At 43.1% G+C, this 26,384-nt stretch overlaps 1 protein-coding gene across 5 annotated transcripts in view; it reads right to left on the reverse strand.

Moving 5' to 3' along the window:
- Positions 1–26,384, reverse strand: part of plekhg7 (pleckstrin homology domain containing, family G (with RhoGef domain) member 7) — an 80,848-nt gene that overhangs the window by 14,084 nt on the left and 40,380 nt on the right. For 3 of the 5 annotated variants that reach the window (XM_041203297.1, XM_041203293.1, XM_041203294.1), the window contains 10 exons: positions 22,454–22,593; positions 22,226–22,266; positions 19,221–19,316; positions 17,788–17,937; positions 16,853–16,948; positions 14,675–14,758; positions 11,689–11,799; positions 8,186–8,360; positions 6,392–6,504; positions 1,800–1,937 (listed from right to left, as the gene is read on the reverse strand). In XM_041203297.1, the coding sequence (XP_041059231.1) occupies positions 1,800–1,937; positions 6,392–6,504; positions 8,186–8,360; positions 11,689–11,799; positions 14,675–14,758; positions 16,853–16,948; positions 17,788–17,937; positions 19,221–19,316; positions 22,226–22,228 (966 nt within the window). In that variant the 5' untranslated portion in view covers positions 22,229–22,266; positions 22,454–22,593. Of the gene's footprint in view, positions 1–1,799; positions 1,938–6,391; positions 6,505–8,185; positions 8,361–11,688; positions 11,800–14,674; positions 14,759–16,852; positions 16,949–17,787; positions 17,938–19,220; positions 19,317–22,225; positions 22,267–22,453; positions 22,594–24,054; positions 24,127–26,384 lie in introns of those variants that run through there. The other 2 variants (XM_041203296.1, XM_041203295.1) reach the window with 2 other exon arrangements.

Consider the following 26,384-nt stretch of genomic DNA (forward strand, 5'->3'; position numbering starts at 1 on the left):
GATAAGGCTGGAGCACTTGCTACAATCTTCAGCCAGAAGTGCCGGGTGGGTGATCTATCTCGGCCTCCTCGTGAGGTCCCCAGCATCACAAATGCCAGTCTTCAGCCAATTCGATTCACTCCACGTGATATCAAGAAATGGCTGAAGGCACTGGATACTGCAAAGGCTATGGGTCCTGACAATATTCCAGCAATAGTGCTGAAGACTTGTGCTACAGAACTTGCTGCGCCCCTAGCCAAGCTGTTCCAGTACAGCTACAACACTGGTATCTACCCGGCTATGTGGATAATTGCCCATATATGTCCTGTACACAAAAATCAGGACAAATGCAACCCAGCCAATTACCACCCCATCAGTCTACACTTGATCATCAGTAAATTGATGGAAGGGGTCATCAACGGTGCTATCAAGCGGCACTTACTCAGAATCCTGCTCACTGACGCTTAGTTTGAGTTCCTCCAGGGCCACTCAGCTCCTGACCTCATGACAGCCTTGGTTCAAACATGGACAAAAGAGCTGAACTCCAGAGTGAGGTGAGAGTCACTGCCCTTGACACCTAGGCAGTACTTAACTGAGAGTGGCATCAAGGAACCCTAGCAAAATGGGAGTCAATGGGAATCGGGGGAAAATACTCCACAGGTTGAAGATGGTTGTTGTTGTTGGAGGTCAACCATCTTAGCTCCAGGACATTACTGGAGTTCCTCAGGGTAGTGTCATAGGCCCAACCATCTCCAGCTGCTTCACCAGTGACCTTCCTTCCATCATGAGGTCAGAAGTGGGAATGTTCACTGATGACTGCAAAATATCCAGTACCATACGTGACTCCTCAGATACTTAAGTGGTCCTTGCCCATATGCAGATAAACTTGGACAATATTCAGACTTGTGCTGACAACTGGCAAGTAACATTCATGCCACATCAATGCCAGACAATGACCATCTCCAACAAGAGAGAATCTAACCATCTCCCCTTGACATTCAACTGCATTGCCATCGCTGAATCTCCCATTATCACTATCCTGGGAGTTACCATTGACCAGAAACTGAACTGGACTAGCCATATACATACTGTAGCTACAAGAGCAGGTCAGAAGCTGGGAATTCTGTGGAGAGTAACTCACCTCATGACTCCCCAAAGCCTGTCCACCATCTATAAGGCACAAGTCAGGAGTGTAACAGAATAACCTCCACTTGCCTGGATGAGTACAGCTCCAACAACACTCAAGAAGCTTGACATCATCCAGGACAAAGCAGCCCATCTGACTGTCACCCCATCCACCACCGTCAGCATCCACTCCCCCCACCACCGATGAACAGTGGCAGCAGTGTGTACCATCTACAAGATGCACCTAAACAACTCATCAAGGCTCCTTTCGACAGAACTGTCCAAACCCATGACCTCTACCATCTAGAAGGACAAGGGCAGCAGACACATGGGAACAACACCACCTGAAAGTTCCCCTCCAAGTCGCTCACCATCCTGACTTGGAAATATATCACCATTCCTTCACTGTCACTGAGTCAGAATCCTGGAACTCCCTCCCTAACAGCACCGTGGGTGTACCTACACCACACGGACTGCAGTGGTTCAAAAAGGCAGCTCACCACTACCTTCTCAAGGGCAATTAGGGATGGGCAATAAATGCTGGCCTAGCCACCGACACCCACATCCCACGGAAGAATAATAAAAAAGGAATTAGGAGGGTAGGTTGCATAAACTAGGCTTGTATTCCATTGAGTATAGAAGATTAATGGGAGATCTAATTGAGATGTTTAAACTAATATATTTTATAAATGTACCATCTTTCTTTTTAAGGTGACAGCTCTCCCCTGGAATGAGGTAAACGATTGCAAAATCAATACAGGAGGAAGCAGCAAAGCCATGGCAACATGATCTAATCTCCCACACTCGTTTATTTCCATTAACCCAGAACTGGCCTGTAGGGGAAGAACATACAATGCAAGTTATTTATCTCCATGTATCCCACGGGTTTTTTTAATCTAATGCCTAACTGCTGAGACTGAATGGTTTCTCATGGCCTCCAGTTGACTGACACTTGGCCAAACTCCCCAGAGATAAAGTATTTGTGAACAAGGTTAGGTGGACTTCCATTCATTAAACAAGTGCTATTTGTTCTATGATACCAATGTCTCTCTCAGGCATTGCTCATGCCTTTTTCTGGAAAGATGCTGTTGTCTCTCCCACGGACAAGTACAATACAGGAGAAACCTGGGCCAGGAAATATCATCTGAAAATTGGAGAAGTTTCTCTGGACAAGCAGCTTGCTGAGGCAGTTTCAAAGACTTTCCTGTTTATTGCTGAGAAAAGCTTTTCTTGCACTCATCAGGACAATTTGCAAGAATACCAAATGAAAGGGGTACAACAATTTATACTGTATGGGAAGAGAGTGCTGATCGGTTGGCAATGTTTTCTGTTCCATGATCAAACTTCCCCCATGTAGAGTGCAAGGTGATCAGAAACAAAATTGAAGCCATTTTCCCCTGGGAACTACGGCGTATCTGAAGTGATTCAGGATTGTTCTGGTGCGATATTCATTACTAGGACTCAGAAGTGCTTATTAACTCCTAGCAACTTCATAGACTCTGACCTGTTGACATGGGCACCACAAGCGATTTTTCCACTCTTGTACCCATAGTTGGACTCTCTTCTCATGCAGTATAAATTGTTATTCCCCTTTCATTTGGTATTCTTGCGAATTGTTCTGATGAGTGCAAGACGAAAAGCTTCGACAAAAACTGTCTTTTTCTCAGCAATACTCAACTGTCATCATTACTTATGTCAGTGACGTTCTATCATGCCTCTAAGACAATGTTATCCTCCCGAGTATACTGAGTGATTTACAATTTGTTTGGTACTAAGGCGATCAAATCAATCAGGATGATAAGAGTGAAGCAGTCAAAATCTATAGCCTGGTACTGACTAGCATCTCCTTCAAGTGTTAAAAGAGTTCAAGCATTTGGGAGTCAACATCATCCTCCCTCCAGGAACGCTGCGTTCCTCCAACTCTGGCCTCTTGCACATACCCTTCCCCCTTCCCCCGATAACTGCCAAAGCCCTAAGCTCTGGAATTCCTTTCTTAAACCTCCCTGACTTTTCAACTCTCTCTTTGCTTCTTTAAGAGCCCCCTTAAAACCTGTCTCTTTGGCCAAGCTTTTGGTCACCTATCCTAATGTCTCTTTCTCTGGCTCAATGCCAATTTTTATCTGCTTACACTCCTGTGGAGCACCTTGGGATGTCTTCCTACATTTACTATACAAGATGAGATTATACGGTGTAAGGGGTAACATATTAGCATGGATAAAGGATTGGTTAGCTAACAGGAAGCAGAGAGTAGGGATAATTGGGCCTTTTTCGGGTTGGCAAGCTTTAACTAATGGGGGGCCACAAGGATCAGTGCTGGGGCCTCACCTATTTAAAGTCAATGACTTGGATGAAGAGTCCGAACATATGGTGGCTAAATTTGCTGATGACACCAAGATGGGTAGGAAAGTCAGTTGCCAAGAGGAGGCAGAGAGTCCGCAAAGGGAGATAGACAGGTAAATGAGTGGGCAAAAATTTGGCAGTATAATGTGGAAAAATGTGAACTTGCCCATTTTGGCCGGAAGAATGGAAAATCAGTATACTATTTAAATGGAGAGGGATTGCAGAACTCAGTGATATAGAGGGATCTGGGTTACCTGATACATGAATCACAAAAAGTTAGCATGCAGGTACAGCAAGTGGTTAGGAAGGCAAATGGAATGTTGGTGTTTATTGCAAGGGGAATGTAATATAAAAGTAGAGTAATTTTACTGCAGCTGTACAAAGAATTGGTGAAACCACATCTGGAGTATTGTTGTACAGCTTTGGTCTCCTTATTTGAAAAAAAGATATAATTGCATTAGAAGCAGTTCAGAGAAGGTTCACTCGACTCATTCCTGGGATTAGGGGCTTATTTATGAAGAAAGGTTGAACAGGTTAGGTCTATACCCATTGGAGCTTGGAAGAATGAGGGGTGATTTTATTGAACCTTATATGATCCTGAGAGGATTTGATAGGGTGAATATTGGGAGGACGTCTCCTCTTGCGGGGGAGACTAGAATCAGGGGACACAGTTTAAGAAGAAGAGGTCTACTGTTTAAGATGAAAAAAGGCAGAAATGTTTTTTCTCTGAGTGGGTTGTTACTAGTGGAATTCTCTTCCCAGAAAGTAGTAGAGGTTGGGTCATTGAATTTATTCAAGGCTGAGTTAGACAGATTTTTGATAGACAAGGGAGCCAAGGGTTATGGGGGCAGACAGAAAGGGGAGCTGAGTCCATAACCAGATCAGCCATGATCTTATTAAATGGCAGAGCAGGTTCGAAAGGCCGAAAGGCCTATTCCTAAGTCCTATGTTCTTCAGTTCCTATGTAAAGGCACTGTATAAATGCAAGTTATTGATGTTATTTCCTTTGCTGCCCTCTATGGAGGCAGGTCTTTAATCCCATTACAGTTCTGAGTTTCTTACCAATTAGAAAATTTATCTTTCTTGGTCAAAAGTGGATGATGGTACATTCCTTCACACTGGACAACAGGAACCTTATGTAAGCATTGAAAAAGGGCTTAGTCACTCAAATGAAGACATTAGATGAAAAAAAACTAATTTCAATGAGCTATAAAATGAACTAGCTCGGATAACATACTAAAATGATAGCAGACAAATGATAGAACATGTTTGAGGAGGTGATTACGGCACAGTCCAGAGATGTACCATAAGGAGTAACGGTGATGGAGAAGGAGCCAGCAAACCTGAGTTGAGCTACAAATGGGTCAATTGTAAATGAAGTAGAGGAGCAGAGAAACTTAGGGGCTCTGGTTTACAAATCTTAAAAAGTGGGAGGACAAGTTGATAAAGCTGTAACAAAACCAATGGAATGCTAAACATTATAAATAGGTTCACCTACTGTACAAAAGCAGAGGCATAATGATTGGTCTGTACAAATCATTGGCTAGGCCACCATTAGAACGAAGTGTCCTGTTTTGGGCATCTTCCTTTCCAAAAGATGTCAAGAAAGGGTGCAGAAGAGAATCACTAGTAAGATGCTGGGGTTAGAGGCTTTAGTAATGAGGAGGGACTAGAGAATTTAGGGATATCTTATTAAAACAGAGACAACAAGGGAGACAGTGATGTAGAGGTAATGTCACTGCACTAGTAAACCAGCTGCCTGGTGGAATTTAAATTCAATTAATAAAGTCTGGGATATAAATCTAGTCTCAGTAATGGTGACCATGAAACTATTATTGATTGTTATAAAAACACATCTGGTTCACTTACGGAAGGAAATCTGCCATCCTTACCCAGTCTGGCCAACATGTGACTCCAGACCCACAGCAATGTGGCTGACTTAATGTGTGCTTAACTACCCTCAAAATGGCCTAACAAGCCATTCAGTTCAAGGGCAATTAGGGACGGGCAACAAATGTCGACCTTGTCAGTGACACCCATGAAAGAATGAATTAAGTGAGAGGAGATACAATAAAGGTGTTCAAAATTCTGAGTGCTTTTGATAAAGTAAATGAAGAAAACATTCGTATGTTGGTGACTTACAAAAGGACATAGACTGAAAGGATAATCACAAAAGGATAAAGAGAGAGTGCAAGAGATTTTTTTTCACAAAGAGGGTTATTCAGAGACAGAATTTCCTACCAGAAACAATACTGCACTCATAATGCACAGTAAATTCTAAGAAGGAACTCAATGAATATTTGAAAATGAAGAATGTAAAAAAGTTCTGGGGTACTGACAGGACTAAATGACTTGCTGTTTCTGAGATCCATCACAGGCACAATGGGTCGAATGGCCTCCTTTTTTTCATTCTTTCATGAGGTGTGGATGTTGCTGGCAATGCCAGTATTTGTTGCCCATCCCTAATTGCCCTTGAACTGACCTTCTTAGGCTATTTCAGAGGGCAGTTAAGAGTCAACTACATTGTTGTGTGCCTGGATTCACATGAAGGCCAGACCAAGTAAGGGTGACAGATTTCCTTCCCTAAAAGGTCATTAGTAAACCAGATGGGTTTTTATCAATGATAGTTTCATGGTCACTAACACTGAGATTAGCTTTTCTTTGCTGTAAACTTCCATGATTGCGTAATTAGTAGTGGGGAACAAGAATGTGTTAAATTTGGGAAAACATCCCTGGAAATGGAATTATTGTTAACCCTTTGGGTACACAGAGGGCATAGGGCTGGTCCAGGTTCAATCATAGCAACAAGGTCAGTTGATGGCACTTGGTGTAACACCCCAAAAGAAAACATTCTAAAATTGTAAAACAAAAATTGTTAATTCAAAGGGGAAGCATATTCTACTGAATCCATTTCTGGATTTTCAAGTGATAAGGAGAGCAGACCCACCTCAGGTAGGAACACTTTATTTCTTTCCCAGATTGGTGGCCAAACAATCATCTCTTGAATCTGCTGGAATTTCTGAAAGCTTTCCAACCACTTCACCTTCCCCTCAAGGTCACCTGACACACACACACACAACAAAAAAATCTATCAACCAAGGGGATTTTCACATTGAAATGCTTTTTGCATAACCTGGGAAACATTGGAGGGGCTGAATGTTCAGCTGGCCAAAGTTAATAACGGGTCTGATTTTCTGATTTTCACTTCCCTCTGGAGGAGATGGCAATTCTGAGGAAGACTGGGAACGCCACCAGTCTGTTTGCCATTTCTGATGGAGGGAGGGAGTGGGATGAAAATTGGTGGGGGTGGGGTGTGTGGAGGGTGATGATGATGAGGTCTTTCTCGGGCACTGAGAGAATACTGGTAAGAACACCGAGAGGTGGGGGTGAGGGGTGGGTGGTATAGGGGGAGGTTTATTATGAGATTCTTGTAACAGCAGAGACCCAGACTTTCCTCATAGGCTCTGGAGCAGCATTCCTGCTCCTCCTGGTCCCTGTTAAGGAATTTATTTTTTAAAATTCTAAGCCAGCTTCTCAAGAGCTTTACCTGGCGAGGGACGTCGGGTTGCCAATCCTCCAGGATTGTCCTGGAGTTCCTAGAGGTTGAAGATTAATCTCCAGAGCACAGTTGGCAACAACCAGGAGAAAAATCATAGGAGCATGAACAAAAACCTAATTTTCCCTTAACACTTTTTTTTCTTGGTTACAAGATGTTGGAGTTGGGACAGAAAAGGCTCTTTGGCTGACAGTCAAGAAGCATCCAGTCAGTTAATGAAGAGTCCATTTTCCAATGGGCGTGAGAAGGGGGGCACTCCAAAGATGCACATATTGGGTGACCAATAAGAGGACAAAGGAGTGGGGCAATTGAAGGTCATGTGATGATATTTCCAGGCTGACATCCAGCCAGAGTTGGGAACCCTAGGCAGTCATTATGGATGTCTCACTTGGGACAGTGGAGATAACTGGAGTCCGATATACATTGTTGTACCCTGATCTGCCAGAGCCCCATTCACCCCTCCAAAACCCACAGCACCAAACTGCGGGAATTGATGGGAAACCAAGCTGCTCCATTATAACCGTCACTCCCTAACCCATTTCCTGGCAATCAGGGTGAGTTAAAATTCCACCTCTAATGCACATCAGTGAAACTGCTGCAGACGAAAGATAAATGCCCATCCAATTTGTGGTCCATCACCCTGGTGCATACAATAACAACACTGTTGACTAATCAATCTCCATCAATTAGTCAGGCCAAGCCATGAGGTGAGTCACCAGAACTCCCCAAACAGGTTATAGTCACCATGTGTCATGTTTCAAATTACTCATACACTGCAGAAAATTGTATTTTCTGAACCAGAAGCTACTTTGCATTTGAATGGATCAATACAAACTGCTTCCACGATCATTAGTCTGTTCTATAGAACAACCACTTACTCACTGAAATAATTTTCTGTAAATTAGTTTTGAATTTTTCCCTCTCCCCTTCAGGTGCCATATCCTCTTGTTCTGCCAGTCTGGACAATGTAAAATAGCTTTTCAGTTTGCTGATGTCTCCTCTCTATTTTCTATTCAGTTTGGTAGCTTGTGTACCTTAAAAAATTGGTAATGAATCAAAGCATTTATGGATCTCCCCTTATGGCAACACTGGCAAGGGACTGAGTGAGTCTGGCTTCAGTTGGTTAGAAAACCACAGTCATGCGAATTCAAACTGAATCTCCTGCAGTTAGGAATGTGTACTCACATATCGAATTGTCCACCTGTTTGATGATCGTTTGGACACTCTGTTTCTCTGCTGCGTCTGTGCTTCTCTTCCAAATGCCTCTCAGGAGTAACGGGTACCTCGTCAACCTCTGCAGGGGAGAGACCAGCAGGTCGGACAAGTGCAGTCGCTTGCACTGCTCATTCTGTTCACACCACTGTCACCATGCAAAGAAGACAGGGAAATTTCTGAAGAGGCAATGGCTTGATGAGCAAGATATATAAAACAGCAAACTTATGTGCAAGTGGTTTTGTCACATTCCTTTGGCTACAAGAGCAGGTCAGAGGCTGGGAATTCTGCAGAGAGTAACTAATCTCCTGACTCCCCAAAGCCTGTCCACCATCTACAAGACACAAGTCAGGAGTGTGATGGAATACTTCCCACTTGCCTGAATGAGTGCAGCTCCAACAACTCTCAAGAAGCTTGACACCATCCAGGACAAAGCAGCCTGCTTGAGTGTCACCCCATCCACCACCTTCAACATTCACTCCCTCCACCACCAATGCACAGTGGCAGCAGTGTGTACCATCTACAAGATGCACTGCAGCAAATCGTCAAGGCTCCTTCAATAGCACCTTCCAAACCCACGACCGCTACCACTTAGAAGGACAAGGGCAGCAGATGCATGGGAACCTCACCACCTGCAGATTCTCCTCAAAGTCACTCACCATCCTGACTTGGAAATATATCGCCGTTCCTTCAGTGTCACTCGGTCAAAGTCCTGGAACTCTCTCCCTAACAGCAGTGTGCGTGTGTACCTACATTCCATGGACTGCAGGAGTTCAAGAAAGTGACTCAACACCACCTTCTCAAGAGCAATTAGGGATAGACAATATGGCTGGCCTTGCCAGCGATGCCCACATCCCAAGAATGAATTTTAAAAGTGGAAATATCAAGTCTTCATGATTTGTATCTCCTGTCCACGAGTCTAGTTTCCGAGATTAATATTTGTAGACTTGCCTAAAGATTTCATCTTGGTAGTTCCACCGTTTTTTATGTTGGAAGGAGGATTTATCATTCTTTATTTTCTATTCATTCTCAGGATGTTGACAGTTATTGCCCAACACTCATTCCCCTGAGGTTTGAGGCAGCTGAGTGGTTTGCTAGGCCACTTCAAAGGGTGGTGAACTACCAACCACCTTGACCAGGAACAGTCAACTGGGTGATGACAGCAGGTTTCCATCCTTAACGTGACATAAGTGTGTCAGCAGCCTTTTATAACTTTCATGGTCAATTTTAATGATCCCAAGCTTTTTAAACTGCATTCAAATTCTCAAATTTTGATGGTGGAATTTGTGCTCATGATCTCTGAATTATTTGTCCTGGCTTTTGGATTACTAGTCCAGTAACATAGACTCAGAGGACTGCAGCACAGAAAAAGGCTCTTCGGCTCATCGAGTCTGTGCCAGTCGAACAAGTACCTAACTATTCTAATCCCATTTTCCAGCACTAGGCCCATAGCCTTGTATGCCATGGCATTGCAAGTGCACATCCAAATACTTCTTAAATGTTATGAGGGTTTCTGCCTCTACCACCCTTTCAGGCAGTGAGTTCCAGATTCCCACCACCCTCTGGGTGAAAAAAATCTTCCTCACACCCCCTCTAAACCTCCCACCCCTTACCTTAAATCTATGCCCCCTGGTTATTGATCCCTCCACCAAGGGGAAAAGTTCCTTCCTGTCTACCCTATCTGTGCCCTTCAGAACTTTATACACCTCAATCATGTCCCCCCCTCAATCTCCCCTGCTCCAGGGAAAATAACCCCAGTCTATCCAATCTCTCCTCATAACTAAAACTCTCCAGCCCAGGCAACATCCTGGTAAATCTCCTCTGCACTTTCACTAGTACAATCACATCCTTCCTATAATGCAGATTCCAGAACTGCACGCAATACTCTAGCTGTGGCCTAACCAGCATTTTATACAGTTCCAGCATAACCTCCCTGCTCTTATATTCTATGCCTTGGCTAATAAAGGCAAGTATCCCATATGCCTTCCTAACCACCTTATCTACCTCTCCAGTTACCTTAAAGGACCGGTGGACATGCGCACCAAGGTCCCTCTGATCCTCGGTACTTCCCAGGGTCCTACCATTCATCATGTATTCCCATGTCTTGTTTGTCCTGCCCAAGTGCATCACCTCACACTTATCCGGATTAAATTCCATTTGCCACTGATCAGCCCATCCGACCAGCCCGTCTATATCCTCCTGTAATCTAAGGCTATCCTCCTCACTACTAACCACCCCACCAATTTTCATGTCATCCACAAACTTACTGATCAATCTTCCTACATTCAAGTCTAAATCGTTTATATATACCACAAACAGCAAGGGACCCAACACCGATCCCTGTGGAACCCCACTGGACACAGGCATCCAGTCACAAAAACACCCCTTGACCATCACCCTCTGCTTCCTGCCAGCCAATTCTAACTACACTATCATGGTCCCATAAGCAGTCGGCTGAATAAGGAATATATAGGACCACAGAACAGTTACAGCACAAACGGAGGGCATTATGTCCGTGTGGCTCTCTGTAAGAGCAACTCAGCTAGTCCCACTCCCTTCCTTTTTCCCCCTAGTCTTGCAAATTCTTTCTCTTCAGTTAAGGATCCAATCACCTTTTGAAAGCCTCAATTGAATCTTACTCATCCCACTCTGAGGCAGTATATTCCAGATTGCAATGACTTGCTGTGTAGAGAAGTTTTTCCTCATGTTGTCTCTTGTTCTTTCGCCACTCACCTTAAGCTTGTAAGTCACTGTGACAAGGCTGCATTTATTGTGTGAATACCGTGGTTCTTGTTACAACTGAATGACTCGTCACTTCTGGGGATGTTTAGAGTCAACCAGTACAGAATAGGATTGGAGTCAGGCGTAGGCCCAGACTGGGTGTTGGTGGCAGGTTCTCTTCCTGGAAGGACATCAATGAACCAGTGGGTTTCTACGATGATCTACAATTTTTCAAAGCTCATTTCTTTATCACTCTTGGTGCCAACTCACAAATTGTCCAATCATTGGATTCAGAATTTGGCATGGTGGGGTTTGACCCTTGGATTGCCAGTCCAGTACCCTCACCATATCCTGTATAAGAATCTGCCTTCAATGCTTGCACACAGAGGGGAGACGGTGGCATAGTGGTAACATCACTAGACTAGTAATCCAGAGGCTCAGATTAATGCTCTGGGTACGTGGCAGCTGGTGGAATTTAAATTCAACTCATAGAAATCTGGAATTGAAAGCTAGTCTCAGTAACCATAAAAACCTACTTGGTTCACTAATGTCTTTAGGGAAGGAAATCTGCCATCCTTATCTAGTCTGGCATACATGTGTCTCCAGGCTCCAGGATTCTTAAATTGCCTAGCAAGCCTCTAAGTTCAAGGTATTTGGGGATGGGCAACACATGCTGGCCTTGCCAGTGATACCCACAACAGATGAAAGAAAAAAAACACAATGGCAATATTAGAGAATCAGAATTGGTATTTTACTTTAAGAAAGATTCCAAAGTCCTCCCTTGACTTCAGGTTATTGAGGTAGAGATTAGCTGAAGCATAATTCAGGCAATACTTCTGATGGCTGTGGCACACAAGCTCCTGAAACTGATGGAAAACATTTTTGCATCAGAAAAAAAACAACCCTTTTCATTACAAGAAGCCAGTAAAATAAATAAAAATATGAAAGCAGTGATCAAATCATAATGAAATGCACAACTTGTTCTCTGCATCAGGTACAGCGGAGCAGGCTTGACAGGCTTTATGGTCTTCTCATTCTCTATTCTCTATTTTTGTCAGCACCAATCTGGTCAGATATACAGTAGGAGGGTTGTGGGGCTGGAGGAGTTTACAGAGATAGGGAGGGGTGAGGCCATGGAAGGATGGAAAACAAGGTGAATGATACAACAACATTCACCTGCTTACATCTGTTCCAGTGTAAGGCTCAAACATACAATACTGTGAATTTTCCACAATGATCTATATGAACTCTCAAAACGAGATCAATTGTTTTTACGGTGATCAGGCTCTTAGTGCATTTGGTATAGATCTGGCAACTAACCAGCAAGGACTGAATGGCCTCCTCCTCTGCTGTAAGCTTCTGAGGTTTCACTAATTGCAACAATAGAATGTGGGTAATACATTTATATAGAACCTAATTATATTCCACGCATTGTCCCTAGAAGAGCTGGACAGTTCTCCCCGGTGTCCTGACCAATAGTTATCCATCAACCAACATCACCAGAATAGATTATCTGGTCATTATCACATTGCTTTCTCTGGGGTCTTGATGTGCGCAAACTGGTTACTACATATCCTAAATTGTAATAGTGACTACTTCATTGGCTGGAATGTATTTTGGGGAACTGAGGTTGTGAAAAGTGGTCTTTAAATTCAAATGTTTTGTCATTTTCTCCACACAGGGTATTGCACAACCTAATATCTCAGCTCCCCTGATGGCTCCATAGGTAAATACAATGGAGGTCATTTTAACTTTGAGTGAGAGTGTAAACTGGACTTCCACTGTGGTTAGTGGAAATGAAAATCTAGAGAGATATAAAATGTGCTGTCGATTTGGAATTATACGTTTGACAGAGCTGCCCAAGGCTGAAATCTAAACCACAGTAAACATGACAAAAAGAACATCCCAGTTTTATGAATATACGAACAAGGAGCAGGAGTAGGCCATTCGGCCCCTCGAGCCTGCTCTGCCATTTAATAAGATCATGGCTGATCTGATAATAATCTCAAATCTGCACCCCGCCTACCCCCTTGCTTACCAAAAATCTGTCCACCTCGGCCTTATAAATATTCAAAGACTTTGATTCCACCACCTTTTCAGGAAGAGAGGTCCAAAGACTCATGACCCTCAGAGAAAAAAATTCGCTTCATCTCCATTTTAAATGGGTGACCCCTTATTTTTAAACAGTGGCCCCTAGTTCTAGATTCTCCCATAAGAGGAAACATCCTCTCCACATTCACCCTTTCAAGACCCCTCAGGATCTTATATGTTTCAATCAAGTTGCCTCTTACTCTTTTAAACTCCAGCAGGTACAAGACAAATCTATCCAACCTTTCCTCATGAGGCAGCCCACCCATTCCAGGTATTTGTGTGGTAAACCTTCTCTGAACTGCTTCCAATGCATTTACATCCTTCCTTAAATAAGGTGACCAATACTGTACACAACACTCCAGATGTGGTCTCACTAGTGCTCTGTATAACTGAAGCATAACCTCCCTACTCTGCAATTATCCTTGCAATAAATGATAATATTCTATTAGCTTTCCTAATTACTTGCTGTATCTGCATGCTAGCCTTTTGCAATTCATGCATTAAAACACCCAGATTCCTCTGCATCTCAAGCGCTCAGCAATCTCTCACTATTTAGATAATGCACTTCTCCTTTCTTCCTCTTGCCAAAATGGACAATTTCACATTTTCCCACCTTATACCTCACTTGGCAAATCTTTGCCCATTCACTTAACCTATCTATATATTTTTGTAGCCTCCTTATGTCCTCTTCACAATTTACTTTCCTACCTATCTTTGTGTCATCAGAAAATTTAGCAAACTTCCCATCCATCCCTTCATCCAAGTCAATAAATTGCATCAGTTAAGGTCTCAGCACTGATCGCTGTGGCACACCACTTGTTACATCTTGCCAACTTGAAAAAGAGCCATTTATGCCAACTCTCTGCTTCCTGTTAGCCAGCCAATCTTCTAGCTATGCCAATACATTACCCTCTATACCATGAGCTTTTATTTTCCGCAATAACCTTTGATGTGGCACTTTATCAAATGCCTTCCGGAAATCTAAGTACAGTACATCCGCTGGTTCCCCTTTATCCACAGCCACATGTTATTTCCTCAAAGAACTCCAATAAGTTGGTTAAACATGATTTCCCTTTCACAAAACCATGCTGACTCTACCTGATTACCTTAACCTTATCCAAGTGCCCTGCTATAGCTTCTTTTGTAATAGCTTCTAACATTTTCCCTATAACAGATGTTAAGCTAACTGGCCTGTAGTTTCCCACTTTCTGTCTCCTTCCCTTTTTATATAATGGAGTTACATTTGCTATCTTCCAATCTAATGGGACCTTCCCCAAATCTAGGGAGTTTCAGAAAATAAAACCAATGTATCAACTATCTCACTAGCCACTTCTTTTGATTTCTGACCTTTTTAAGTTAGCTGATCTCAGCCGAGCATTATTAAGAATGCTTCACTTGACTTGTGCAGCCCTAGGAGTAGCAAGCCAGCCAGGGCTCCTACTGGTAACCGCTCTGCATGAAGAACTGTTTTGAGACCAAATGAATAAACTCCAGTGTTATATCAAACAGGGGACATTGTGTAAGATGGAGTTAAAGGCTGTAACACAGCAATTGTTCATGATTCATTTCTTCTGATTTCAGAGCTGGGGCCTTTATGCTACTACACTCAGCATTACAAATCCTATGTAGAAAATATTTAGTAGAAAGTACCTTTGACAACACAGCAACGAGTGATGATAGCTTCCAAGAGTTCTGAATTACATCCAGGAGACTGGTCAAGAAATCAAAGCTTACCTAGTATAACCAAACAATGCACAGGATTACATCAATTGAAATGTGAGACACATAACGCCTTCTACTGTAAATGTCCAAATGCAACTCGTGTCCAGTTCAAAATTTAAGTTACACTTAATTATTTTTGGAGTATTGCTGAAAAAAGACTGAAAAGTCTCAAAAAAGAAGTAAAAAGCTCAGAACAAAATATCTAAAGTTAAAAGTGATTCCACGATAGGATTATTCAGATAGTCCAAAGTGTGCTAAGAATCACACTAACAACCAATTTAAGATTATCAGTTGGACTCGCAATGTGGTTCACTTATGCATGCTAGAAGCTATGTTCACATGTCCTCTGCAGGCAAAAGGAACATGTCCAGTTATTGTGCCTTTTTAGGGGGACAATAGTTCCCTGGCATATTCTCCATGGCAACACCTCAACCAGAGTCAACTTGCCAAACAATCAGCACCTTTTTCTCATGCAGTATAAACTGTTGTTCCCCTTGAAATTTGGAATTCTTGTGTCTATCGTGATGAGTGCAAGATGAAAAGCTTCAACAGCATGTCTCTTTTTTCAGCAATACTCAATGTTCTGTACTACCAAGCAACTATTTTTGAAGTATTAATCACAATCACCATTAAGCAACAGTGCCAAAGCAATCACTGTATAATTTACATTCAGTATCAATGAGATAAGGTTCAGGATGCACCAAGTGTACTTTGCTCACAACTGAACAACTTAACAATAACTGGCACCTTTAATGAAGAGAAAATCTTCAGGGTGGGTAACCTGCTGTCCTTACCCGGTATGGGCAATATGCAGCTCCAGTCCCACATGGGAACACCACAACCTGGAAGTTCCCCTCCAAGCCATCCTGACTTGGAAATATATCACTGTTCCTTCACTGTTGCTGGGTCAAATCCTGAACTCCCTCTCTAACAGCACTGTGGGTGTACCTACACCACATGGAGTGCAGCAGTTCAAGGCAGCGGCTCACCACCACCATCTTAAGGGCAATTAGGGATGGGCAATAAATGCTGGCTTAGCCAGCGACACCTACCTGCCATGAACAAATTTTTAAAAAGTCCCACACCAACGACAGTAGACTTTACAAGGCCTAGCAAGCTACTCAGTTGTAACAAATCACTATCACCATCTAAGCAACTAAGGATGGGCAATAAATGTTGACCTTGCCAGTGATGCCCACATCTCAAGAATGAATTTTTTAAAAAAGTCTCAAGGTGTTTCAGAGAATTGAGACAAATGGATGTCAAACTAAATGAGTGATTCAAAGGGGTGATCAAAGGCTTGATCAAAGAGGTGCATTTTAAGTAGTGTCTTAAAAGAGAGGAAGAGGTGGAGGGGCTCAGGGTGGTAATTCCAGAAACCAGAACCTGGGGGTGAGTGAGCTGGGGAGGTGGGGCTGAAGGCATGGATGTCATGATGGGGAAAAGGAAAGGGAGAAATGCACAGCATAGGTGAAAGCAAAATACTGCAGATGCTGGAAATCTGAAATAAGAACAGAAAATGCTGGAAAAACCAGGTCTGGCAGCGTCTGTGGAGGGAGAATCAGAGTTGACGTTTCAAGTCCAACATGACTCTTCGTCGGAACTGGTAGGAAACATATCGTCAACAAGTTTAGGGTAAGTACAGTACCTCTTCGCATACAATTTCCATTGTATGCAGATATTATGACATTTACAGCAATATTACAGCATGTCAGCATGGTTCCTTGAATGATCAGTCTTTCAGTATAAACTATAATGTACGCTCACCCCTTTAGTCCAAGATTAAGCCAATACAGAACGAGTTCCCAGTGTAACTAAGGCTGCAATGAAACTTTGATGAAGGCAAATTAAGGTGTTGCAGTTTCATAGCACAAACTGGAGTTAAGAAATATCATCTTTCAGTAAGTTAAGAGTGTAAAGAAAAGGAAAATGGAGGGTGGGTGGCCAATCCACTACCACCAGTTTTAGGCCCCAGGTAAGTTGTAAGTTCTGTTCCTTCTGCCTACATGGGGTACACGAACCTTATGACAGAAATCTCAAAGCCTGAGCACATTGCTAAAGTGACACTGGTATAACACTTTTGCACATTCTCCCTGCTCTGCACACCTTGGAGAGTTTCCTGAGGTTCGCAAACAGTCTCCAAGAATCAACGTCCAGAAGCCATCCTCTACTCTGTAGATGTTTCAATGTATTCAGGAAGACCTTGAAAACAGAAACAATATGAGAAGCCTCTAAAAACCAGAGAGTCAAAGTCCACATTAACTAATAAAATGGGGCTTTCCTTATACTTTACAGAGGGCTCGGTGATGCATTACTCAACCAGCAAGGACCAATTTTTGAGCATCCTTGCTCCTCCTAATACTACAAATACGTAACCTGAAAACATGTTTTGGAGCTAGTTTGGAGTGGGCAGCACCACTGATTATACTGCTCGATGGGGTCACTATCAATGCCCGAATTACAACATAGGACATCGGGAACCACAGTGAAAAGGCCTATCGATTGAAACAGGCCATTATACCAGTACCCCCAGGAGAGGGTTGTTTTAAAAATTATGGTGGCCGAGTGTTAGTGGCAATGAAGCGGCGAGTCCTCCGACCCCAGTTTGAGATGCTATAATTTTGGCTCATTAAAATTGGCCTCACACCATCTAGATCTGAATGTGAAGACTGAAATGGCTGTCATAAACATTAGATGGCAGTGTGAGTCACTATGGTCAGACCAGGAGGGGCTTTGGGATGCAGGGTGGGGAGGCTGTGGGGAACTTGGTGGGGGTGGTGGGGGGGAAGGCTGTGGGGAACTTGAGATGGGACTAAAAGGAGCAAAATGTCCACAGGAACTATTTGTGCTCTTAATCTTTCAGAAAATGAAACAACTACATGCTTCAGGAATCTGTATTAATTGACTTTCAGCTTTACAGAATATTCTAGATGCCCCGCAGGTTCACTGCACACTGAATCTGTTCAAGGTATCTTGGCTTGTTTCATATTAACACTTTGAAGAGAGAAGACTGGAACGCTGGGTAAGATTGACAAACCCACCTCCTCCATCACCAATAACCTGTCGCAAAAGTAGGTACATTCACTTGTGAAGATCTCCCACATGGCCTGCTGTAGCTTCTTTTCCTTCTGCTCAGCCCTGGTCTCTGGGTTAAACTTCTGGATCTTCATAACATACGTCCAGCTTTTATCCTGAAGAGGTAGAGGCATTATAGAAACAGATGCTTTCAAAATCATGAGGGGTCTGGACAGAGTAGACAGTGAGATACAGATCCCATTGGCAGAAGGGTCAAGGGCACAGAGTTAAGATGATTGGCAGAAGAACCAGAGGTGACATGAGGAAAAACTTCATTTATGCAGTGAGTGGTTAGGATCTGGAACACACTGCCCGAGTGTTTAGTGGAGGCAGGTTCAACCGTGGTTTTCAAAAGAGAATTGGATTATTATCTGAAAAGAAAAAATGTGCAGGGTTATGGGGAAAAGGCAAGCAAGTGATATTAGGTGATCTGCTCTTGCAGAGAGCCAGCAAGGAAATGCTGGGCTGAATGGCCTCCTTCTGTGCTGCAACCATTCTATGGTTCCCTGGTTTCTATACTAAAAGGTGTACATATTGGCATAAGGGAGGTAGTCAAACCGGACAGGCAGAGAAACACTGACTGATTCCCAAACATCAGAGAGGGCCCAGTTATGAGGGAAACTTTAATTCTTCAACTTTGAAAGACCTCATTTGGGCTACAGTGCTCAGTTCTGGACGCCACACCTCAGGAATATTGAAATATTGGTCCTGGAGGTGAGGGTGCAGCAGGGCGGAGGGGCGGTGGGGTGGTACAAGTGTAGATTCACTAGAATGGTACCGAGGCTAAAAGGATTAAATTATAGCATCAAGTTGTATAAACCTCTGTGTTCAGAGTTATGGATGATCTGATCAAGATGTTTAAAATAATACAAGAATCCAATAAGATTATTGGGAGACATTATTTCCTGTGGCAGTAGAATCTAGAAGCAGGTGACACAATCTTAAAAATATACTCATCTGTTTAGAAGCAAAATCAAGAAACATGCTTTTTGGACAAAGTAATGAAAATCTTGACCATATCCCAAAAAGCATTGTGGATGAAGTGGGCCAAGTGAAGCTTTCAAGACTGAGATGGATGAATGTTTGGCAAATATGTTAAGGGATATGGGGCCCGGGTAAATGGAGCTGTGATCTAGTTGAATGGTGGTACAGGTTTGAAGGGTTGAATGGTCTCTTCCTGTTCCTAAGGTGAAAGGGGGAGTTCAAAGCAATTTGTGAGAGTTAGTAAATACCATGGTTCTAGATCTGGAAATAACTGGCATAGCAGGATTTTTTCATAGGTCAGAAGGTAGAGAGAGGTGAACTGTTAACTGCTCCACTGTAGTGGCTGAGGGTGGGTGTGTGTGGAAGACAGGACAGATTGGTTGGTCGGTGATAGTGATGAGTCAGAACAAAATACCTTGTACTGTTGGAAGCCATGATCTGTGCAGTCCCCGATCTCAAGTGATACTAGAAGGTTTTCCAGGTCCGATATTTGCTTTTGTTTCACTTTACTCTGAAACCAGAAACGTAAAACAATTGTGTGAAGGTCGTGTGAAAATTTGCATATCTGTCTCACAGAACTCTGAGGGGCATCATTTGATTGTTAGGGGTCCCACACAAGGATTCAGTTTTGGGGGAGTCGAGGTTGATTTACCTCAATCTTTAAATATATCTCCAGATGGGCTGGGAGTTCCCTGAGCCCTTGGGGACTCGAGTAACCCATGTGTATGGAGGCCTTCTCCTCTTCTTCATTCCCTACCCTTGTCAGAAACATCACATACACTGAGCACAATTTACTGGCCATTAAAAAGGAACGATCCGGAAAGTGTCCATTCATGTCTCTAATTTCAGATGTGCAGAGCTAGTGCGTGAGTCTCTCCTCTGACTGTGTGGCCCTTCTAAAAAACTTTACTCAGGGGATGAGGGTATCTCTAGTGAGGCAGGCATTTATTGCCCACCCACTATTTTGCTCGAGGTGGTAGCGGTGGTGGCGGCGACGGTGGTGGCAGTGTTAGGGGCAGCGGCAGTTCTGATAACTGAGAAATTTGTTAGGCAACTTCAGCGGACAGATAAGAGTCACCCACATTGGACTGGTGTCACACATTGGCCAGACGGGGTAAGGGGCAGCAGATTTCAACCATTCTAAAGGGGATGCAGGAGTAGATGGATCTGGGGGCATATATGCACAAAACATTGAAGGTGGCAAGACAGGTTGAGAAAGCAGTTAATATGGCATACGAGATCCTGATCTTAAATAGAGGCCTACAGTACAAAAGCAAGGAAGTTATGGTAAACCTTTATAAAACACTGGTTCGGCCTCAGCTGGAGTACTGTTTCCAATTCTGGGCACCACACTTTAAGAAAGATACGAAGTCCAATTATTGGGGAGATGATGGCACTGTGGTAATGTCACTGGTCTAGTCCTCCAGAGGGCCATGCTAATGTTCTGGGGACACAGGTTCAAATCCCATCACGACAGCTGGTGGAATTTAAATTCAATGAATAAACCTGGAATTGAAAGCTAGTCTCAATACTGGTGACCGTGACAACTATCATTGGTTGTTGTAAAAACCTATCTGGTTAATATAAAAAAGGAGCAGTAGACCATTCAGCCCCTCAAGCCTCGAGCCTGCTAATGTCCCTTTAGGGAAGGAAATCTGCCATTCTTACCTGGTCTGGTCTACATGTGACTCCAGACTCACAGCAATGTGATTGACTCTTAACTGCTCTCAAGGGCAATTAGGGGTGGGCAACAAATGCTGGCCTTGAGAGCAACTCCTACGTCCCAAATTAACGTAAACAAATTAAAAAAGGCATTAGAGAGGGTGCAAAAAAGATTTACAAGAATGGTTCCAGGGATGAGGGAATTCAGTTACATGGATAGATTGGAGAAGTTGGGGCTGTTCTCCTTAGAGAAGGTTGAGAGGAGGTTTGATAGAGGTATTCAAAATCATGAGGGATTGGGACAGAGTTGATAAGAAGAAACATTTCCTTTTGGTAGAAGTGTTGAAAACCAGGGGACACAGATTTAAGGTGATTGACAAGAGGACCAACTATGACATGAGGAAAAGCTTTTTATGCAGTAAGTAGTTAGGGTCTGAAATGCACTGCCTGAGAGTGTGGTGGAGGCAGGGTCAGTCAAGGCTTTAAGAAAGGAAACGGGATCATTCTCTGAATAGAAAAAATATACAGGGGTATGGGGTAAGGCAGGGGAATGGGACTAGGTGAGTTGTTCTTGAAGAGACAGGGCACGGACATGATGAGCTGAATGGCCTCTTTCTGTACTGTAAACATTCTATGTTTCTTTGATGACCCAGTAGGGTTTTACAACAATCCGACAGCTTCCTAAGACTAGCTTTTTATTTCTAAATTTATATCTTTTTTCAAACTGAATTCCAATTAACAAGCTGCCATGATGGGAATTGAAATATCTCTCTCTGGGTTAATAGTCTAAGCCATTGGATTTTTTTTTTGCCTAGTACCATATCCGATCCTGAAATTGTAATATTGATCCTCTTGTACAGGTAAGCATGGCAAGTTCTAAACACAAATACATTGAGATATAAATACAGTAAATGGCAGCTTTCACCCATAACTCATCATATTCCAGGCAAGGAATGGCTGAGCCTCTCCACCAGGAACACCTAGGTTTAATCCCTCAACCAGCCGAGTTAGCTGACCTCTGCTGGGGGCAGAGGTCACAGTGACCTTTGACACCATGAGCTAGGCAGCAACAAGCTGACCCAGAGTTCCTGGTTCCAATCGCTATGCAATGGCCCCTAATATGTCAATGGCTGTTAAGTGGGAAAAGAAGGGGTAAAATCAAGCTGAAGAAAATATAAATGATTATAACCAACAGTAGAACTCTTCAACATATTGGCCTAGAAACTGGAGAGTGCCCATATGAAGAGGTCCAAGGACCCCTGGATGCTAGGCCTCTGAACTCAATTGATTGAAGGAAGGAGTCCAAGGGAGAGGAGTGGACAAAGATCAGCTTAACTTCCAGAAAGGTGGTGTTGTTCCTACAGGAGTTTACTTGCCAATTATATGTAAATGGGGTATTTTACATCAGTGTTTATGACAAGAAAGAAACATTGTATTTTAATTGGGTGTTACTAATATGTGAATTGACAGTTAATATCACTGGAAGTACAGCACTTTAGGATTAAACTTCAGATTAGGTTAAACAAGTTTGTACCTGCTAAGATTACCTGGGTTTGAGAGAATCGCTGAAACATAACCTCCCCAATCTCATATATAAAGAGGTGAGTGAGGTACAACTCACTGCTATCTTGGAAAGTGTCTGACACAAGTTGCTCAGCGTACATGAATTGTTTGTTCAATCTGTATCATATTCCACCTATAAAATCTGAGGGAGTGCCAGAATATTAAACGCTCTGTTAAACCATTACACAGCATTACCATTCCTCGTTTTGTGAAGGGCCATTTTGACTTCTTGGATTCTGAAAGAGAGAAGTGGGATGCCTTTAGAATTTTGCCATCTTATCTGACAGGTCGCTTTTCTTCAAATTACCCAATGCCCAGCCCAGTGAATATCCAAGAAACCAAGCTTCTAAAATATGAGCCATCAACAAAGCAAACAAGATCTAGAAGATCCGATATGGCTTGCACACAGACTTGTCAGCTTACCTGTACTGAGAGTGAGTGTTGACGCTGTACGAGAAAGATGCTCAGTGCCATCAGAAATTAATAAATCCCCAGGAAATATCTCCAGCCCAGGTAAACAAACAACTAAAGAGCTGCGCCGACGATGAGACAAGCACCTGTAACTGAAAAAAAGAACAGAGTAGGATTTTGAATGGGCATTACTTAAACACTGCTGGATCAAGAGGGACTTGCATAGGGCAAGATTAAATTAGATTAACATCCATCTCTAAAGATATCACCTTTAGTACAAATTAAACCAATCTCTGATCTTCCAACTGAGTACACGCTGAACCTCTCTATTTCCTCTGCTCTGTGTAATCAAAGCAGCCATCTTTGCTGTACTCTGGAGAAAGAGTGAGCTCGTTGTTTCTGCTGATCTGCCCAAAGTAATTGTGAAATTACTCCATGTGTAGAAGATTCAGAGCAAAACTCTGCTACTCCACTCCTACCCTACTCTCATCACCCTGCGCTCACAGACTTATACTGGATTCCAGTTCACCAGTGTCTCTAACTTAAATTCTCATCTTCATGCTCAAATCCTTCATGGTTTTTTCTCTTGCTATCTCTCTAATCTCCTCCACCAGCCCCACCCTCCAAAGCTTTGTTCTTCTGAAACTGGACTCTAGTCTATCCATCTCTCACCCCCTTTGCCCCACCACTGCTGGTTGGATCTTCAGCCCACTTCAACCCATATTCTGGAATCCACCCTCTGAACCTCCCCATCTCTCTCTCCCCCTTTAAGGTGCTCCTTAAAACACATTTCTTTGACTAAGCTTTTAACCATAAGATATAGGAGCAGAAGTAGGCCATTCGGCCCATCGTGTCTGCTCCACCTCAATTCCATTTTCCTGCCTTTTCTTCATAACCCTAAATTCCCTTACTGATTAAAAATCTGTCTATCTCTGCCTTGAATATACTTAACAACCCAGCCTCTATAGCCCTCTGCAGCAAAGAATTCCACAGATTGACTACCCTCTGACAGAAGAAATTCCTCCTCATCTCTGTCTTAAATGGGCGATCCCTTACTCTGAGATTATGCCCTCTAGTCCTAGATTCTCCCACATGGGGAAACAACCTCTCAGCATCTGCCCTGTCAAGCCCCCTAAGAATCTTATATGTTTCAATAAGGTCACCTCTCATTTTTCTAAACTCCAATGAGTAGCGGCCCAATCTACTCAACCTCTCCTCATAAGAAAATCTCTCCATACCCGGGATCAACCTACTGAACCTTCTCTGGACTGGCTCCAATGCCAATATATCTGTTAGCCGCCTTTCCCTCCCACCTTGGCTCACCATCCATTTTAATTTGGCATTGCTCCTGCAAAACAATATTAAAACAGTGACTATGCTGCAAGTGTACTTCATTAGCTGTAAACTACTTGGGATATACTGAGGTTGTGAAATACGTTCTACAAATGAAAATGCTTTTTCTTTCTTCAACCAATTGGCAGTTTAAGGTGTAATAAGCATAAAAATTAACATATGAAACCATTAAAGGGCATCTTTACACTTTTCTGAGGTATAGGCGTTATATAAATGCATTATGTTGCTGTTCATTAATTCTGATATTTCTGGTTCATCACCTGAACAAATGTGGTGGAAATTCCATTCAAATGGGGTAGATTTCAAACTTACTGCCGGGAGCAGCACTGGTTTCTTTTGTTCAGGGGCAAAATACTGCAGAAGCTGGAAATCTGAAATAAGAACAGAAAATGCTGGTAAAACTCAGCAGGTCTGGCAGCATCTGTGGAGAGAGAAACAGAGTTAACGTTTCAAGTAGGTGACCTTTCATCAGAATTGTTTCTATATTTGTCTATTATCACCGTCTGGTGCCTTGCACTGTGAGCAGGATTTTTTGCCCCAGGCAAGCAAAGAGGCAGGTAGCTGCAAAAACTCTTGCTACCAATGGGCATGCCAGTTTGCCAGCACCATTCTGACCCTGGGCCATTTTCCTTGAGATGGGAGGAGGATTAGGCAGCATTAGCCAACTGAGCTTATTGAGGCCTATTGTCAGGGGCCAACTGGAGTTTTTCAGCTGGCCTGTGGGTGCACCCCCCCTCGAGGCATTGGGGACTAGATCATTGGCCTGAAGGCAGACCCGTGGGGAGGGGGGTGGCGATGGCCAGCACTCCAAGTAGGATTTGAGGCTCTCCCTGCTGCCTGGCCATAGCTGCGGCTGCAGGTAGCCCTGTGGAGGGGGCTCTCTCCCCAACCCCTCCACAATGGTGCCCTGACTGCTGAAGCCATTTTTTAATTCTAAAGTTTAAAAAGTTGGAGAGAGGGTGGCTCAAAATGGAGGCACTCTGTCTCTCTATCTCCCTTATCTGCAGGCTGCTTCAGTGCTGGAGGGGCTCCTATTGGCCCTTGGCCCTCCAGCTTCAAGAGCCTGACCCCCCTCCATCCTTAATTGGGCAGCGAGCCCACCCACTGACTCGTCATTGGCCATTTCAGGGAAAATCACTGCCAGGTGACTGTTTCCCACACCGTGTGGGATTGTGACCTCATTTGCCCCCAATATCAGGGTCCCATTCCAAAGGCCAAAATCCTGCCCCATATCAATTTTATCATTTAATAGTTCCTGCCCTCCACTCTGTCACAGACCCCTCTCAACCTCCCACTCACCGACCCAAACCCCTTTCCCTGCTTAAATATTTGCTTAAAAGTTGCTCGTCTATAACTTTGCTGGTTCTGATGAAAAGTCATCAACCTGAAAGGTTAACTCTGTTTCTCTCTCCACAGATGCTGCCAGACCTGCTGAAATGTTTTTTCTTTATTCACTCATGGGATGTGGGCGTCACTGGCAAGGCCAACATTTGTTGCCCATCCGTAATTGCCCTTGAACCGAGTAGTTTGCTAGGCCATTCAGAGGGCAGTTAAGAGTCAACCATATTGCTGTGAGTCTCAAGTCACATTTAGACCAGACCAGGTAAGGACGGCAGATTTCCTTCCCTAAAGGATATTAGTGAACCAGATGGGTTTTTACAACAATTGATGATAGTTTTGTGGCCACCATTACTGAGACTAGCTTTATATTCCAGATTTATTAACTGAATTCAAATACCATCAGATGTGGTGGTGGGATTGAACTCATGTCCCCAGAGCATTCGCCTGGGTCTCTAGATTAATAGTCCAGTGATATTACCACTACCACTGTCTACCACGACCAAACCGTCTCTCCTGGTATTTCCAGCACTTTCTGTTTTTCAGATTCCCAGCTTTTGTAAAGGTGACCACCTGAGATTGAAAGTGCCTGAATCCCATCACCATTGATTTCACTGGAAATGTAATCCAGGCCATTTCTACCACGGGCAGCCAATTTTCAACCCCTCTTTTATGCTGCGTTAACAAGTTGAAAATCTTTGCCAAAACGTACCTCAATGCTTTTTGCTTCTCTCATACCCTTCATCACTGTATAAATGGTGCAACTCTTTTAAGAATTGGGACAAAATATGATTGGATGTTTCTTACAAACATTGCTTTTGTTTCTGTTGCCCAGTCACTGCACTGGCTGCTCCTTCCGAACTATGATTGTTAGTCATTTGCTTGTCATTAATCACCAGGGTCCAATCGATTTAAAAGATAGAAAACCCAAGGTGCAATTAAACTAGCTAATCCCTTATTATCCCAAAGTTCCAACTAACTTGATGAAAATAATCAGCCTGAGTTATTGCCTTTTACAAATGTTCAGTTTGCATCAAACGTTTGGACTTTACTGCCTGCATGTTAGTTTTTCCACACTAGGTACACTTTGAGAATTGTAGAAGTTATATATTATCAAGATTTGGCTTCTGCTTTGCAAACAGTTGTGTTCCAAACTTCATTCATACAACAATCAATATTTGTGCAGTCAATTAAAGTAAATCATTTTGTTTAAGTACATGTATATTCACTGGCACAGTTTACAAGTACACAG

Source organism: Carcharodon carcharias, chromosome 13 (genome assembly GCF_017639515.1).
Source record: "Carcharodon carcharias isolate sCarCar2 chromosome 13, sCarCar2.pri, whole genome shotgun sequence".
Classification (NCBI taxonomy): Eukaryota; Metazoa; Chordata; class Chondrichthyes; order Lamniformes; family Lamnidae; genus Carcharodon; species Carcharodon carcharias.